The following is a 15,070-nucleotide window of genomic DNA, read 5'->3' as shown; positions in this document are numbered from 1 at the left end:
ATAGCCAAGGCCAGCAAGATCATATAGGAGCAAGTAGAGGTCCAGCAGAGTCATGAGCGATGGCCGGCAGGCCTGGAGTTCCAGACTTTAGTGTCAAGCTGTAACTTTATCACTGAACAGACGACTTCTTCTTTCCCCTTCTGAGGTCCATTCCTTGTATGTTCTCCATCAACGTTAGTGTTTCGCCAACGCGCAGCCGCCTTCCAGCCATCTGCTCCTCACACCTCATTCCCTTTTCTCTTCTCACCCTGTCCTCCATCATGCTTTCCCTCTCTTAGGATCAAAGGAACCCAAAGTAGGTGGACAGAACTATTGTGCGCTTGATCCATACAATTGAACATGACTGTACAGTTCGTCCTTTGGGTGCATCATGGCCGACTTACAGTAACACCAGATTTCTTTTACACACCTGAAGCTACACTTATCCAACCCCCTAGGGATCATCCAGTACCCAACCAGGATTAACCCTGCTGCCTAGTAATATACTACAAGATGGCAAGACACACACTTTAGCAATGAATCCTTAGCTTTATTATGTACCATCCTGAGTCATCCTCTTTTCTACCCACAATTACTGTGAGAGAAAGCTTCTCTTTTAACCATTCACCTGCTGATAGTGACTGCAGATAGATTGTCTATGTAGAGAGGCATATCACAAGTGAGACACATGACACGAACTTGGGATGGTGACAGAAATACTTGCACAGTAGACAATCTAGAACCAGTACTTACATGAAAGCTACATTTATATTTCTCAAAATGTTATGGATATATGCACAAGCTCATTGAGACAAAAGAGCTTGTTCACATACACACACACGCGTGCACACGCACACATTTTAATTTCTTTATGCTAATATACATATAGATAAAGAAAATCCTGATAATTTAACAATATTTGATGGAAACGGGCATGACTCAAAGAGAATGAAATACACCCACACTGTCTGACTGAAGTGCAGCAGTACTCTTTCATGCACTAACACACACACTGTCGACATTCAGAAAAATACAGGGGGATAGCAAAAAATAAACATGCAGCAGCGTCTTCATTCATTAGCTATTCCTGCAACATAGATACACACATGCACAATGAAAACACACATTTCAGGCACAAATATTTGCATAAAACACACACACACACACACACACACACACACACACACACGCACACACACACGCACACATGCACACATAAAGAATAACAGCGTCTGTCTTAAAAAGGCACGGCCTTCCAATAGCATCATCTACCTCTCCCCTCTCTCCATTGTCCTCTCCTCACATCCATAGCCAGCCAATGAATGAGGAAACAGCCGCTACCTGTAAATGAACCACACGCTCCTGTTTCTGGGGCCCAGTGACGGCCACGAAGAAGAGAGGGAGAGAGAGAAATCTCTCTCTCTGCATCCCCCCATTGCCATGTACCCCCTCCTTTCTCTCGTGAGCGCGCACTACGCCAGCACCTCCTCCTCCTCCTCTTTCTCCTCCTCCTCCTCCTCCAGCTCAGTGAAGAGAGAGATGCAAGAGAGGAGGGGAGCGCGCAAGCACAAGAGAGATGGGGAATGAGAACAAGTGAGAAAGTGTGATGGTCTGCACCCAGAGCACTTCATACAATATCAAATGCAGGGATCATTGCAATGTGAAGAGAGCGATGGTGTTTAATGTAGAATATGAAAGGGAATCAGCGACAGCGAAGAGGTTTGATGGTAAACTGTGAGAGATGTAAGGATGCGGGGGATGGGCATGCATTTAGAGCTGTACACTGAGACACATCGCTTGTTACAGACATCTGATAGTTGCCATTCCTCTGATATGTGGATGTTATCATCACACAGGCTAACAAAGCCTGAATTGGTTGAAATGGTAATTGACATTTTCCCAAATGTCCTGCTGCTGCATTGACTGAACATATTCTGTATCGCCTTGAGCTTAATCGAACACCACTTCATCACAGGGCGGCACTTGTGCCCAACTTAGCTCAGGTAATGTTGCTATTTCCTTATAAAACATCTGCCACAGCTGCTTTTAATCACATGCGTAAATGGCAGCAAAACCTGATCCACACAGAATCCATTCTCGGATATAATGTAGGACAGCGTTTAAAACCCTAGGACGACTCCTGGAAAGTCTTTGTCAATAGCCCAGAGCTTCAGCCTCCAAATGACTCATCTGCACAAGGGCATTTTCATATTTGCATGCACATGAACATAAAAAAGCGTCATAATCACATCACTGGGAAAAAGTTTCATTCAGCAGCAGAAAAATATCCCTGATACCTTTCCCGTCAATATTTTTGTGTTTAGTGTGTATTTGTCTGGTGAAGACAAAAGGAGTGGAGCTGAAAATGACACGGTTGCTGTTTGTTCATTAAGCGCTGACGTGTTCACAAAGCACCACAATAGAGAACAAGAGCTGTTTAGGATCAGCATGAAACAGACACATGCTGTTCGCACAAGGACAGGAAAGCACAAAGAAACTCATGAGTGCACGCAGACAATCCTCCTGTAAGCTACCATTACATTACAGTGTCAGCTTTCAATCACCTTGTCTTGTCTTATAATAGAAAACTCTGAGGAGACACTGGATTGGCAGTGCACACAGTGTTTAATAAAACCCTGTAGGAGGCTGCAGCCAACTCTATTTGATAGTATTAAGCAGTGTTGGAACGTACGCAATGTTTCACACTTAGGCCTTTAGTGGTTGCTGCACGCAAATACCTCTTTACGCTGTCACTGCACCACCAGTGCTATGCAAGCAATAATAGGCACAACTAAAGTTTAAAGGGTCACTGCATCCAATAGTTCAAAAAAACCCAATCATAAAAAGAATTCCTCTACTGCAACAAACATTAAAAATATATAATTATTGGAGTACGGATAATGATTTTAAAACTGCAAATACAATGCAGCTATAATTTCTTTGATTGGTCAAACTACCTATTATTTCACCATACAGCAAATTATGATGGTCTCAATGCAGATTATTTTACAGATACAAATAAAGATATCAACCAATATCACATTTTATCAGCCGATAATATTAATGGGCCGATAATATCACCCACAGTAGAGGAGTTAACCATAAAAATCTAATCAAAATTGAAACTAGCAACAGAACACAAAACAATGAAATAACTATTAAATAAATGTGGACTATTAAATATCAGATCGCTTTCGTCTAAATCTCTCCTAGTGAATGATCTTATACCTGACTATCTATTAGGTTTATAATGTCTGTTGCTGTTAATGAAGGCAGCCCACCCAGCTATGATGACCACCATATTCCCCATGAGGGCGGTCGGTAAGGTGAGTGGCAGCAGTTTTTCACTCTAGCTTATCAGTCACCCCAAAAACCAAACTTAACCACAATTCATTTGAAAGCCTTTCTCTTGAAATTTGTAACCCCCACAAAAAAAAATAGAAAAACCCACCTTACTGGCTATAGTTTATCATCCTCCTGGTCCATATTGGGAGTTTCTCTCTGAATTTTCTGACTTTCTCTCTGATCTGGTACTGAACACTGATAAAGCTATCATAGTAGGTGACTTTAACATTTATGTTGATGATAAAAACAACAGCCTAAATACATTATTTACCTCACTATTAGATTCAATTGGCTTTACACAAAATGTAAACAAACCAACTTGTTATCTTAACCATGACCTTGTTCTAGCATATGGTTTAGATATTGATCACCTGACAATATACCTGACCACCGGTTGAGAATCGCTGATCTAACGTAACTCAGTTATTTTAGTGTAACCTGACACGACTTTGCTAACAGTTAATGGCTCACTAATGGTTTTTCCATCTAGCATGCATGGGTTTAATAACAAAAACACGTGCAAGTTTTAAATCAAATAAATGATTGTTTAATCATTGTAACCAGCTACACTTTGCTACACACAATTTTCTTACCATGGGCCATCGGTGCCGTCATACGCTCCGACCGTGACGTTACGAAACAGCTTCCTCTTTGCTTTCTCGCTGCGCGTCTCTGTAAGAAGCATTCAAAGCAAACATATGTTCAATTTCACCTCATGTTATTATCCAGTCTTTTTGTTTTGTCTTTAGTGCAACTGAAATCAGATGGATTTGCACGCTCGTTTGTGTATCTTCCGTGTGGCATATGGTTTGATTGCTTCGTGAACAGTGCAGCTGTGAAAACTGGAGAAAAAGGGCTTGCTGGTAACCGTGTGTGTGACATGTGCCGGGTGTTACGATGATTTAAAGGATAATTGAAGCCTGAGGAAACATGCAACCCATATACCAGCATGTCCTTACTCTGATCTATGTGCTATTTTTATGCGTCTTGTTAAGTTCCATTTTGACATTGTACACATTAAAATAACTATAACTAATGTACTGTACTTGATACACATGTTTATAGATAGCTGATACAACTGATTGTAATATAGTAACTCTTTTTTAAAATTTTGGCATTTCAAAATGGCTGACATTTGGTAAATAATGAGCCTTGATGTCATTGTATCAAGAAAAACAGACTAGACTAGATTTTCCTCTCTTAAATATATAAGCCAGAGTGTGTTTATCAAGACAAAGTTCATGTGTACAATGACAAAATAGTTTCTTAATTTTGTAGAAAGTCAAGTATTAAAAAAGTTAATTACTGGAAACCTAAATGTAAATAAGCTTTGGAAAGCAATATCAATGCATAATAGAAATAAATATGTACTAGTTCATGTATATTAACATGAATTTTGTAATGTGACTACAAATGAAGAAATACAGACATATAAACAATACAGCCACATTAATATATAATATACATACTGTATATTATACAGTATATGTATAAAGCTTGGTCCAACCTGTTCGATTGTTTTTGGGAGCAGCCACTTCTTGTACACAGTCTGAAGGAAACCAACCAGTGCGTCCTTTGACTGTCCCCTCCCAAAATCCACCCTCTCCTACACTCAGCACTGACACACACACACACGCACACACACACACACACACACACACACACACACACAGACAGACAGTCCATGAGGAAAAGCTCAGGGCAATGGATTAAAAAGTAAATGTAAGTACAAATTTACATAAACGATGGTGTTTATGAACGAGAACTTGACGAAGCAGAATGCAAGTATCGCATGGAAGGCACGACAACTGAAGAAAGGAGGAAAAATTGTGATAACTTGGACCAGAGGCTGCAGGATTTACATCACACCCCCAGGAGAAGAAAATGGAAAACCCATTCTAATCGAAAGGCTGGAAGACCTGGAAAAATACGAATGAGGTACCTAAACGACAAGAACACTGATAGAAATTATGGATATGGAAAGAATCACTAAAAATCATCCACAACATTATCAACATCAACAACGGGAGATTAATCAAGTGGACGAAGTGGACCCAAACAACTTTCCACACTGGAAACAAGACACGAACTGTCATTACGACACAGAGACTGAATTCAAAGTGGAAACAAAGAAGGAAAAAGGTCTGTCACTTATTCACTGTAATTGTCGGAGTATGTATGCAAATTTTGAAGACATTAAGGATTACATCTCCACATTGTATAGGTTTGACATAATAGCACTGTCAGAAACTTGGCTGAAAGAAAAAAAAGGCATGGAGTTTATGATAAAAGGATATAAATTTGTCTATAAGAACAGATTACACAAGCCAGGAGGTGGGGTGGCACTATTCATAAAAGAAAATATTGAGATGGAGATTATAGAATCGATGAGTTTAACCGTGGAAGAAGTGATGGAATGTATAACAGTGAAAATTACAAGTCCAGAGGGACGTAAGATAATAATCTGTTGTTTGTATCGTGCACCTGACTGTAAAATAGACATATTTAATGAGAAACTAACTAAAATGATAGAAGAAATTAAATATAAGAGATTACTGATATGTGGAGACTTCAATATAAACATTTTAAACCCTTTAAAAAATACACACATTGAAGACTTTACTAATTACATGTACACAAATGGATTAAAACCTCTCATAACAAAACCAACCAGAATTAATAAACACAGCTCAACACTGATAGACAACATCGTCACAAACATACAAAACACAGATTTAACGAGTGGTATATTAATAAATGACATCTCTGATCATTTACCAATATTTACGATACTTAACACTAAAAAGAAGAAGAACCTTGAAAATCATAACACATTGACATACAGAAGACTGGGAGGAGAAAAACAACTAGAAAACTTTAAACAACAGATAAAAAGAGAGACGTGGAGAGAGTGTTTTCAATGAAGAAGACGTGAACGTAGCATATGACACATTTACAGACACAATAACAACAATATACGATAAATGCTGCCCTTTGAAACAAATAACAATCAAAAGTAAAACAAACAAGGTACCATGGATTAATAAGAAAATAGCCAACGTATGCAAAAAGAAAAACATATTATATAAAAAATATATAACAGAAAAAACATTAAAAGCAGAAATACGTTATAAGAAATACAGAAACAAAGTCAATAATTTACTAAGAGAAAAAAAAAGAGAATATTATGAAAAACAATTAAAAGAGAATAAAAACAAAAACAAAAAATTGTGGGAAATTATAAACACCATAACCATGCGCAAAAGCAAAGAAAAAATGCAGACCACTTTATAATAAACAATGTAAAAGAATACAATAAAAACATAATAGCACAAGAACTCAACAGTTTTTTCATAAATACTGGAAAAAAACACGGAGAAAGGGATCAAACAACACCCAACACTTAAATGGAACCATTTTGACAATGAGAAGAAAGACATTGATAAGTACCTTGTACTTGAAGAAGTAACAGAAGCAGAGGTGGATAGAATAATCACAACCTGTACCTCAAAAAAATCCAGAGACGTTAATAATCTGAGTCTAATAAAAACCATAACAGCTGAAATAACCCCGCCACTAACACATATAAGTAATCTCTCATTTAAGAATGGTGTTTTCCCAGAAAAAATGAAAATTGCAAAAATCAGACCGATTTACAAGGGTGGAGAAAAATGGAATTTCACTAATTATCGACCTGTATCAATATTACCACAATTATCGAAAATTCTGGAAAAACTTCATGAAAAGCCTCGACAAATTTATAGAGAGACAATAATATACTACATGAAGGACAATATGGGTTTAGAAAAGGACGTTCAACAGCAATGGCTATAATTGACATCACAGAGAATATAAGAGAAGCATTAGAAAAAAAACTATTTGTATTCGGAATTTTTCTGGACCTAAAAAACGCCTTTGACACAATTAATCATGATATTCTAGAAGAAAAACTTCAAAATTACGGAATAAAGTACAACGCCTTAAAATGGATTAAAAGCTATATGACAAATAGGAGACAATATGTTGACTTTGAAGAACACACATCAAAATGCCAAACCATACAATGTGGTGTGCCACAGGGTTCAATTTTAGGGCCAAAACTGTTCATTTTATACATAAACGACATTTTCAAAGTCTCAAATTGCCTCAAACTAACGTTGTTTGCAGATGACACAACCATCCTATGCTCAGGTAAAGACATTAAAACTCTAATAGAGTCAACAAATGAAGAACTATCAAAAATTCAGACATGGTTAGATGTAAATAAACTAGCCCTAAACGTCAGTAAAACAAAATTCATCAATTTCGGAAAGAGAAAAATAACAGGAGATATAAGACTGAAACTAAACATGGAAATAATAGAAGAAGTAAAAGAATATAGGGTACTAGGAGTGTGGATGGACGACAAGCTGACCTGGAAAAAACATGTACAAATAGTTAAAAACAAAGTTGCCAAAAGCAGTTACATCCTATGGAAGCTTCAACAAATCCTACATACCAAATCACTTAAAACAATCTATTCTTCACTCATAGCATCGCACTTAAATTACTGCTCCGAAATATGGGGTAATAACTACAAAACGTATCTTGAACCACTATTTAAACTACAAAAAAAAGCTATAAGAATTTTACATAAAGCACCACACAACGCACACACAAACGAATTATTCGAGAAGGCAAAATACCTAAAACTGCAAGAAATAATACACTACAACACATAAATATACGCATTTAGGGCTTCATCTAAAAAACTACCACATCAAATACAAAAACGTTTCACATACAATCAAAATTCCTACGACTTCAGACATAATAATGTGTTCAGACCAGACAGGGTCAAATCGAACGTTGGCAAACATAGTACTGTGTATAGAACCATGAACCTCTGGAATAGCCTTGACGCAGAGACACAACAATCCGTAAATCTGAAAGGATTTAAGGAGAAAACACGGAGGATATTTCTACACGCATACAGGTCTCAAGTCAACTCTTCATCGAACTATACAGCGACGACATGGAACTCATCAACTGGTCATTGAGCGCCATCGACAAAATCTTCATGACGAGGCAATTACTACAGCACGAACCAGCGTGTCCAAAGGACACATACCCAAGTGGATATGTCATGGATGCACGAGGGAGAAGCCAGATGCTCTGTCTCTCCCTGCTGACAGTGGAAGATGTGGAGGACATCTATCTGCTAGGGGTCATGATCTTTGGCCTGCTAATGATGGGGTATGTGTATGTGCATGTGCCTTTCTGATGCATCGTATGCTGAGGCGACTTTCCGAGGATATGAAGGTACTCCGAAAGAAAAACTTTTCGTTTGGAGAGTTGGAGGAACGTAAACAACGACTGGAAAAGAAAGCTCGAGGAGATACGGAGAAAAAGGACAGTGAGGAGGAGTAACAACAGGAACAATGACTGCAGACGAGAACACATCACATAAAAAAGGACAAAAAAAAAAGAGACGTTAATGAAAAGATGAAATTATGGTATGAAGAAGATGAGAATGTTTGACTAGGGAAGAAACGAGGTTTGATGTAAAATTATCTGTGTTCAAATCAGGGGACGGATCTGGATAAGCAAAATGCTTTTTTCCGTCGCCCTTTCCGGCATGCAAAAGGACAAAAAAAAAAACAATGATGTGATTTTGCTCTGAATGTCAAAGTGAATTTCTGTGATTGCAACCATGTCGGAAATGAACTGAATAAAAAAAAATAAAATAACAGCAAAATTGAAATTGAAATAAAACTTGCTTTACGATGGAAATCTTATAACTGACATGACATCATCACTTGTCACCTTTAACCTTGTCCCCTTTGCTGAGGGACAACTCTCTGTCTCCAGCGGCAGAGTGTGCTCGAGTGGCCACATACACTCGTCCTGGTACCGCACTGTACATTCGCTTCATCTGACCGATTGCACTTCCACCTGATGATGCCCTGCAGATAGAGTGGGAAAGATAACAAAAATCAAGCTGAATGCACGGATCACAGTGCAACCTAAAAACAAGACAATGTGCTGATTTTGAAGGCTACAAGAGTCAGAAATCACCATTTGATGCAGTGTTTACTTTCTGCTTTTAGCGTCATTTTGTCTAATTCATATCATACACAGAGAATTCTAACACAATCAGTGAGACCTCAGACTCTCTCAAAACAATGTTGATTACATTTTAAGTCAGTATTAAAAGGTCACATTAGTACCGTAATGAGCTAAAAATACTCCTTTACATGTACTTACCTGTAAACTGGAGATGACTTGCACACAGATTGTGCAGCTTTCTAACTGCAGATAAGGTAACATTTCCTTTGTATTGTTTTTTGCATGTTGATGTTGACATTTACCAGACAGCAGGCCAGGACCTAACTATAGCTTCACTGTTTAACATGCAGCTACACATCCATATCATGTTCATTACCATAGAACCATTATATCATTACTATCGTTTTAAATCCTCTTTCTGTCGTGAATATATCTTGTTATTTTTATTTGTAAAAATGCATCACGCGTGTCAGGCACGGTTAGGGTCATTTTATATAGTAATTGGGTAATTGATAACTAATTACAATTATGATGTAATTATAATTATAACTGTAATAGTAATCTTAAAAATATATTGTTGTCGTAACCGTAATTAAATTGTAATTGAGTTTAGCTAATTCACTTTGTAATTGTAATTGCCATGAAAGTTCTCTAAAAATTGCCAATTATAATTTAAAGCAAAACTGGGGAATCGTGTCATAGTTCTATGTACAGCTCTACACAGATGCAGTTAACAGTTATTAAAATATGTTTCATATACATTTTTCCCATATTTTACAATTTAAAGAAAATTGAAATTAAGGAGTATACTGACACAAAAAAGGCTCAGACGCCCACGGCAAAAATATTAAAACCTATGTTTTCATTGATTAGGAAGCCTAACATGGTAACCAATAGGTAGGAAAGAAATTAAATGATAGATATTTGTTTTTAATGTATTTTACAGCTGATTTAGGACCAGTTATCATTAGAGATGCTAACAGAAAGCTAGCACAAGCGGAACGTAAACTTTCATTAGGTTATTTATTAAAGGCTTAGTAATTGTGATTCATTGTAATCGAACTTTAGTAAGTGAGACCGTAATTGTTATTGACTTTCTGAGGATAAAAAATCATTGCAATGTAAATGTAATTGGAATAAAAATTCAGTCACTGTAATCGTAAATAATTGTAATTGAACATAGGTAATTAAAGACATAAATGTAATTGAAAAATGTAATTGACCCAAACCCTGTTAGAAATGTTAAATAGTAAAAGAGTTTGCAAGTGTAATAAAACGATCAATATATTTGTGTACAGCTGATTGTAAGCGTAGAATGGGGCTTTGAATGATCTGGTGTAAATTAGAGCTGAATATGGTACCCCTGTCTGCCTCGTGGCTGCCGATGCCTCTCCTCAGAATCACTTTGACCTCCTCTCCCTCTGGATGGAGAACGAGTACCAGCTCTGGGGCTGCTGGTGCTTCTCAGACCTATGGAGGCCCTACGCTGACCCTACAACAACACATCAAGTATCAATCAGACTGAGAGTAAATAATCTAATAGAACAGGAAGTGGGGAATGGGCAGATGAGCATGCAGAAGCTGTTTCTCAGTACCTGCACTTGGTTTGGATTGGTTGTCTTGTCGGGCAGGACCAAGGGGTCGGATTGGGTCATGGTATTGTCACTATTAGCTCGCAGGAGAGGGTGTGAGTGAAGTGCAGGGAGAGGCAGTGTGATGGAACTCTCTCTTCTCTTAGGAACAAACTTTGGTGACTCCAAAAAGGGCACTGAGGGTGTGAGGCGTGCGGATAAAGTTTACAGTGAGCGTTCAGAGGCAAAAAGGAAGAAAAAGTGCCCGGTTTGACATGACGGGATGAGAGGTCGTGAAGATAAAATCAGATTTTTGCTAAAAAAAAATTGAGAGATTTAGACACTTAAAAACCATCTTACCTACGTCCGAATCTTTGTGGTTTTTGATGATTTCACCGAGTTCAAAGTGGCCAGACATCACAGCAACCTGGAACCATACAATCCAACTAAAATAATAATGTTCAAGCTCTCCCAAATCACTTACTATATTTCTGAATAGCTTTCTTAGTACAGATTAACTCAGTTGCTCACCTGGAAAGGCGTCTGGCCACGTTTGTTTCGAACCCCCCTTTTCACTCCCCTATACAGAAGCACACGGAGGCAGCTTTCCTGATCACACACACAGAAAACATCATTGTTTAACCCCCTTAAGAGCAAAGCATTGAAGATTATGGCTATAATAGTTCAATATTGAGTGCTTGCTTCATACTTGCCTTATTGTACAGGGCACAAATGTGAAGCGCAGTGTTCCCTGAGGCGTTTTGTGAAGTGGTGTCAGCCCCATAAAACAGCAGATGCTCCAAATGTTGTGCAAAGCCATTCTGGCAAGCCTTTAATGATTATGATAGAAATATCCAGAATGAGTTAGTTTTAGAGGCTGGAAGAAGGCAGCACTGTCTGGAAAAAATGACTCTCCATAAGACAAAAAGTAGACAGAATGAGATAACGGAACTTACTATGGTGAAAAATAAAGAATCAATTGTGATTTTAGATTAACCTTAAGGGGAAATTATGTGTAAAACAAGTTACATTTACATGTACTTGGACAGATGTTCAGATAAGCGATATTTGCATTTAACTCCTGTGAAAAATAAAGGCTGCTACAACAGAAAACAAATCCTTAGCAATATATAAATTGGACTCATATCTTAACAAAATGGGTGCAAATAAAGAAAGAAAACACAGAGCAAGGCGATACTAAAATAAAACACCATGACAACCAGTTTGCAGCACAAACACGTTCTGCAAAACTTCACAGAGACTTAATGTAGGCAATGCACCTGCATCCACAGTGAGAAAGAGATCACATCTAGGTTCTTTCTCAACTGGATTTGTCTGGACATGAGTTAGCTTTAAAAATGTTTTTGGGGGGGGGACAAATGAATCAGCCCAATCATTTCTGCGAAGTGACACATCAGAGTTGTGCGTGCCTTTATCTCTAGAGGCCTGGTGGTGAGGGTGAGGTGGTGGGGGGGGGGGGGAAGGATACCTTATGTATTTCTTCCATTCCGAACTCCTCTTCATCCCTGCGCTATGGAAACAGAGACGGAGGAGAGGAGGAAGAGAAGGTGAAGAGGAGAGTGAGGAAGGCTGAGAGGTGTAAGACAAAGCTGGGAGAGGTGAAATGTGATGACGCAGGAAATCAACCACTGAGAGCGAACGTGAAAATGTTGGTGCATTGCAAAAAGTCACACGGCAAAAGACCAAGATTGATGTTTGCATCAAAGAACAATCGTAAACACAGAAGAACCTGATTGATTTGTTTGTGGTTAAACTTGTTCCGAATCTACCTGATGAGACTCGTCCCATCCATTCTCGTCCCTCGTCCCCAGCCTTGCCCTGTAATAAAGCAAGGTCTCACAGCAGGAAGTGTCCCCCCCTGTCAGCACAGTGTGATACAGCGGGGTCAGGCCACAGCGGTCTTTGTAGTCCGGAGACGCTCCAAGAGAAAGGAGAGCCTGAAAATACGCGAGAAGCAAAGAGCAGCTACTTCCTGTTAACTAAGCAAATGCTGCAAGCTTATATCAATGCTTCATCATCACCTCATATCTAACAAAACATTGAAAGACATTGGATAAAACAATCTTGATTGGCTGGTGAAACGTGGGACACTCCAACCCCCTATAAGAGGAGGAGGCAGACGACTCACATCATTCAAACACCTCTTCTCACTCTTAAGCATATCATGCATCTTTCCTACCAGCTCAACTGTCCACATGAGGATCTTTTTTAGCCTCCGTCTCATATTACTCATAGAACCGGGGTTATGTAAACAATATAATCTCCTTACCATGTGCAAACAATCACCAAATTTTGCACAAACTCCCAGTCCCATGCAAATTGATTATTATTATTTTTTATTTTTTTTTGACAGCATTTTGAATTTCACTCTAATTAACACAAAAATTGCACTTTTAAACATCAGTTTTTCACTTATGGATCCAATAAATTATTGTTTAAAACAAATTACCAATGACTCCATTGTGTCTGGACGCAAAATGTGTTTTTTTGTGTTATTAACGGATTTTTTACGGTTTGAAATCAGCCTGTAAACGCTAACAGCTGCTGTCTTGCACACAGGTGACTGGCTTGGTTAGTTAGTGAAGCTACAGGTGACATTTCCATTTGCCAATGAACTCGGTGACACAGAGGATGTTCGAGAATGAAATAGTTGTGAAATGATTGACTTATTAATTAATTGACTAATCAATGCATCGGTAGAATTCTTTTAATGAGTTAGAAGAGGTTTTAAACATATTTACAGCTAAGTTGACTCTTACCAATAAAGATGAGATAGAACATCATCTCTTCAAGCCTCAACTGATGTAAAATGCAATAATTTAGTTTAAAGTTTTATTGAAAACATATACAGTGTTTATTAGAAGTCGTTTTCATGATGTCAGTCCAATAATCACTCCACTTATGCATTACTTGTTGCAGAGTCCCTACCAGAAGCCCAGTGTGATTGTGCGCTCTGACGGCTTTGTGCACGGCAGTCATCCCGTCTCTGCTTCTGAAATCCAGGTGAGCCCCGCCCTGAACCAGAAGCCTCACGCCCTCCAATGACAGGCCTGACTGCATGGCTACAGAGAGCGGGGTCTCTAAACCACAGGGAGAGGATCAAATAAATAAATAACACATCACAACACAATCTGAGATACTTGCAGTCTCACTGGGTAATAATGAAGCTATTAATAACTGCTGTTTTCCACCTAAAATCACAAACTGAGATACTTACCACCGCTGTCAGGGTCGAGGAAATTCGGATCGAGACCTTTATCGAGGGCTTTTGCTATTTTCTCTATTGCTCCCGTTTGAATGTATTCTAGAAACTTCTTGAGACTGGCCTGAAATATGGATGAAAAATGTTATAAATGGAATGTTACACTCCAGTGATTTTAAGAAATAAAAAGAAAAGAAAATACCTTCGTGCTGAGTTTGGTGAGGGCCTTTTCGTCTAAGTTGGTCTGTTTATAAACTCTGGTTTTATACCTAAACTGAGGATGAACAAAAGATATGTGTCAGGAAATATGATCATACGACACAAGCATTTCTAGCTACAATGTGCATAGATGAGATAACGGCGTTTTAACAATGCATTATAAACAGAAAACAAAAGATAAGTTGCTGGGAGAGCTACTTATTCTGAGTCCTCCCTATTTGTTTTGCTTCAGGAGAAAGGGTTAACAGTTTGTGAGACTGTGAAGAAACAACGTGTGCAGGGAAATAAGATCCACAGCTCAAAACAGAAATGAGAAAATAAAGTGCAAACAAGGTGCGATGAATCAGCGTCCTTGGAGAAGTTTGCTATCTTTTGTCTGGCTGGATTAGGTAACGACAAAACTGTAATGCTGATTATATCTTTAATCACAGCCAACCACTTCACACCAAAAAAAAAAAAAGCAACATACATCAGAGAGCACTTTTTAAATATGATTTCTCTGATAATGCGTCAGGTGGCTATACAACAGTTTGCCAGACATGTAGCTGAAATCAATCACTATTAGTGTGATTATTTCCATCCCTTAAAAAAGAAAAGAAGAAAAAAAAGATCTTGCAGGAGAACAAGAAAATGGCCTTATCAACTAAACTGTAAAGTAACCCATGCATTCAATTGGCATGTTGGA

General features: G+C 38.3%; 1 protein-coding gene across 4 annotated transcripts in view; it reads right to left on the bottom strand.

Annotated features, from left to right (window-relative positions):
- The window catches only part of LOC114481165 (SH3 and multiple ankyrin repeat domains protein 1-like), a 41,493-nt gene that overhangs the window by 10,666 nt on the left and 15,757 nt on the right, over window positions 1-15,070 (bottom strand). For 3 of the 4 annotated variants that reach the window (XM_028475675.1, XM_028475671.1, XM_028475673.1), the window contains 13 exons: window positions 14,369-14,440; window positions 14,182-14,290; window positions 13,893-14,044; window positions 12,734-12,901; window positions 12,433-12,474; window positions 11,657-11,773; window positions 11,475-11,552; window positions 11,304-11,370; window positions 10,968-11,140; window positions 10,734-10,864; window positions 9,130-9,269; window positions 4,832-4,942; window positions 3,918-3,996 (listed from right to left, as the gene is read on the bottom strand). In XM_028475675.1, the coding sequence (XP_028331476.1) occupies window positions 3,918-3,996; window positions 4,832-4,942; window positions 9,130-9,269; window positions 10,734-10,864; window positions 10,968-11,140; window positions 11,304-11,370; window positions 11,475-11,552; window positions 11,657-11,773; window positions 12,433-12,474; window positions 12,734-12,901; window positions 13,893-14,044; window positions 14,182-14,290; window positions 14,369-14,440 (1,439 nt within the window). The remainder of the gene's footprint in view (window positions 1-3,917; window positions 3,997-4,831; window positions 4,943-9,129; window positions 9,270-10,733; window positions 10,865-10,967; window positions 11,141-11,303; window positions 11,371-11,474; window positions 11,553-11,656; window positions 11,774-12,432; window positions 12,475-12,733; window positions 12,902-13,892; window positions 14,045-14,181; window positions 14,291-14,368; window positions 14,441-15,070) is intronic. The other variant, XM_028475672.1, reaches the window with a different exon arrangement.

This window comes from Gouania willdenowi, chromosome 19 (genome assembly GCF_900634775.1).
Source record: "Gouania willdenowi chromosome 19, fGouWil2.1, whole genome shotgun sequence".
NCBI lineage: Eukaryota > Metazoa > Chordata > Actinopteri > Blenniiformes > Gobiesocidae > Gouania > Gouania willdenowi.
The sequence above is the reverse complement of the archived record's forward strand: the minus strand, read 5'-3'. Positions and strand labels throughout refer to the sequence as shown.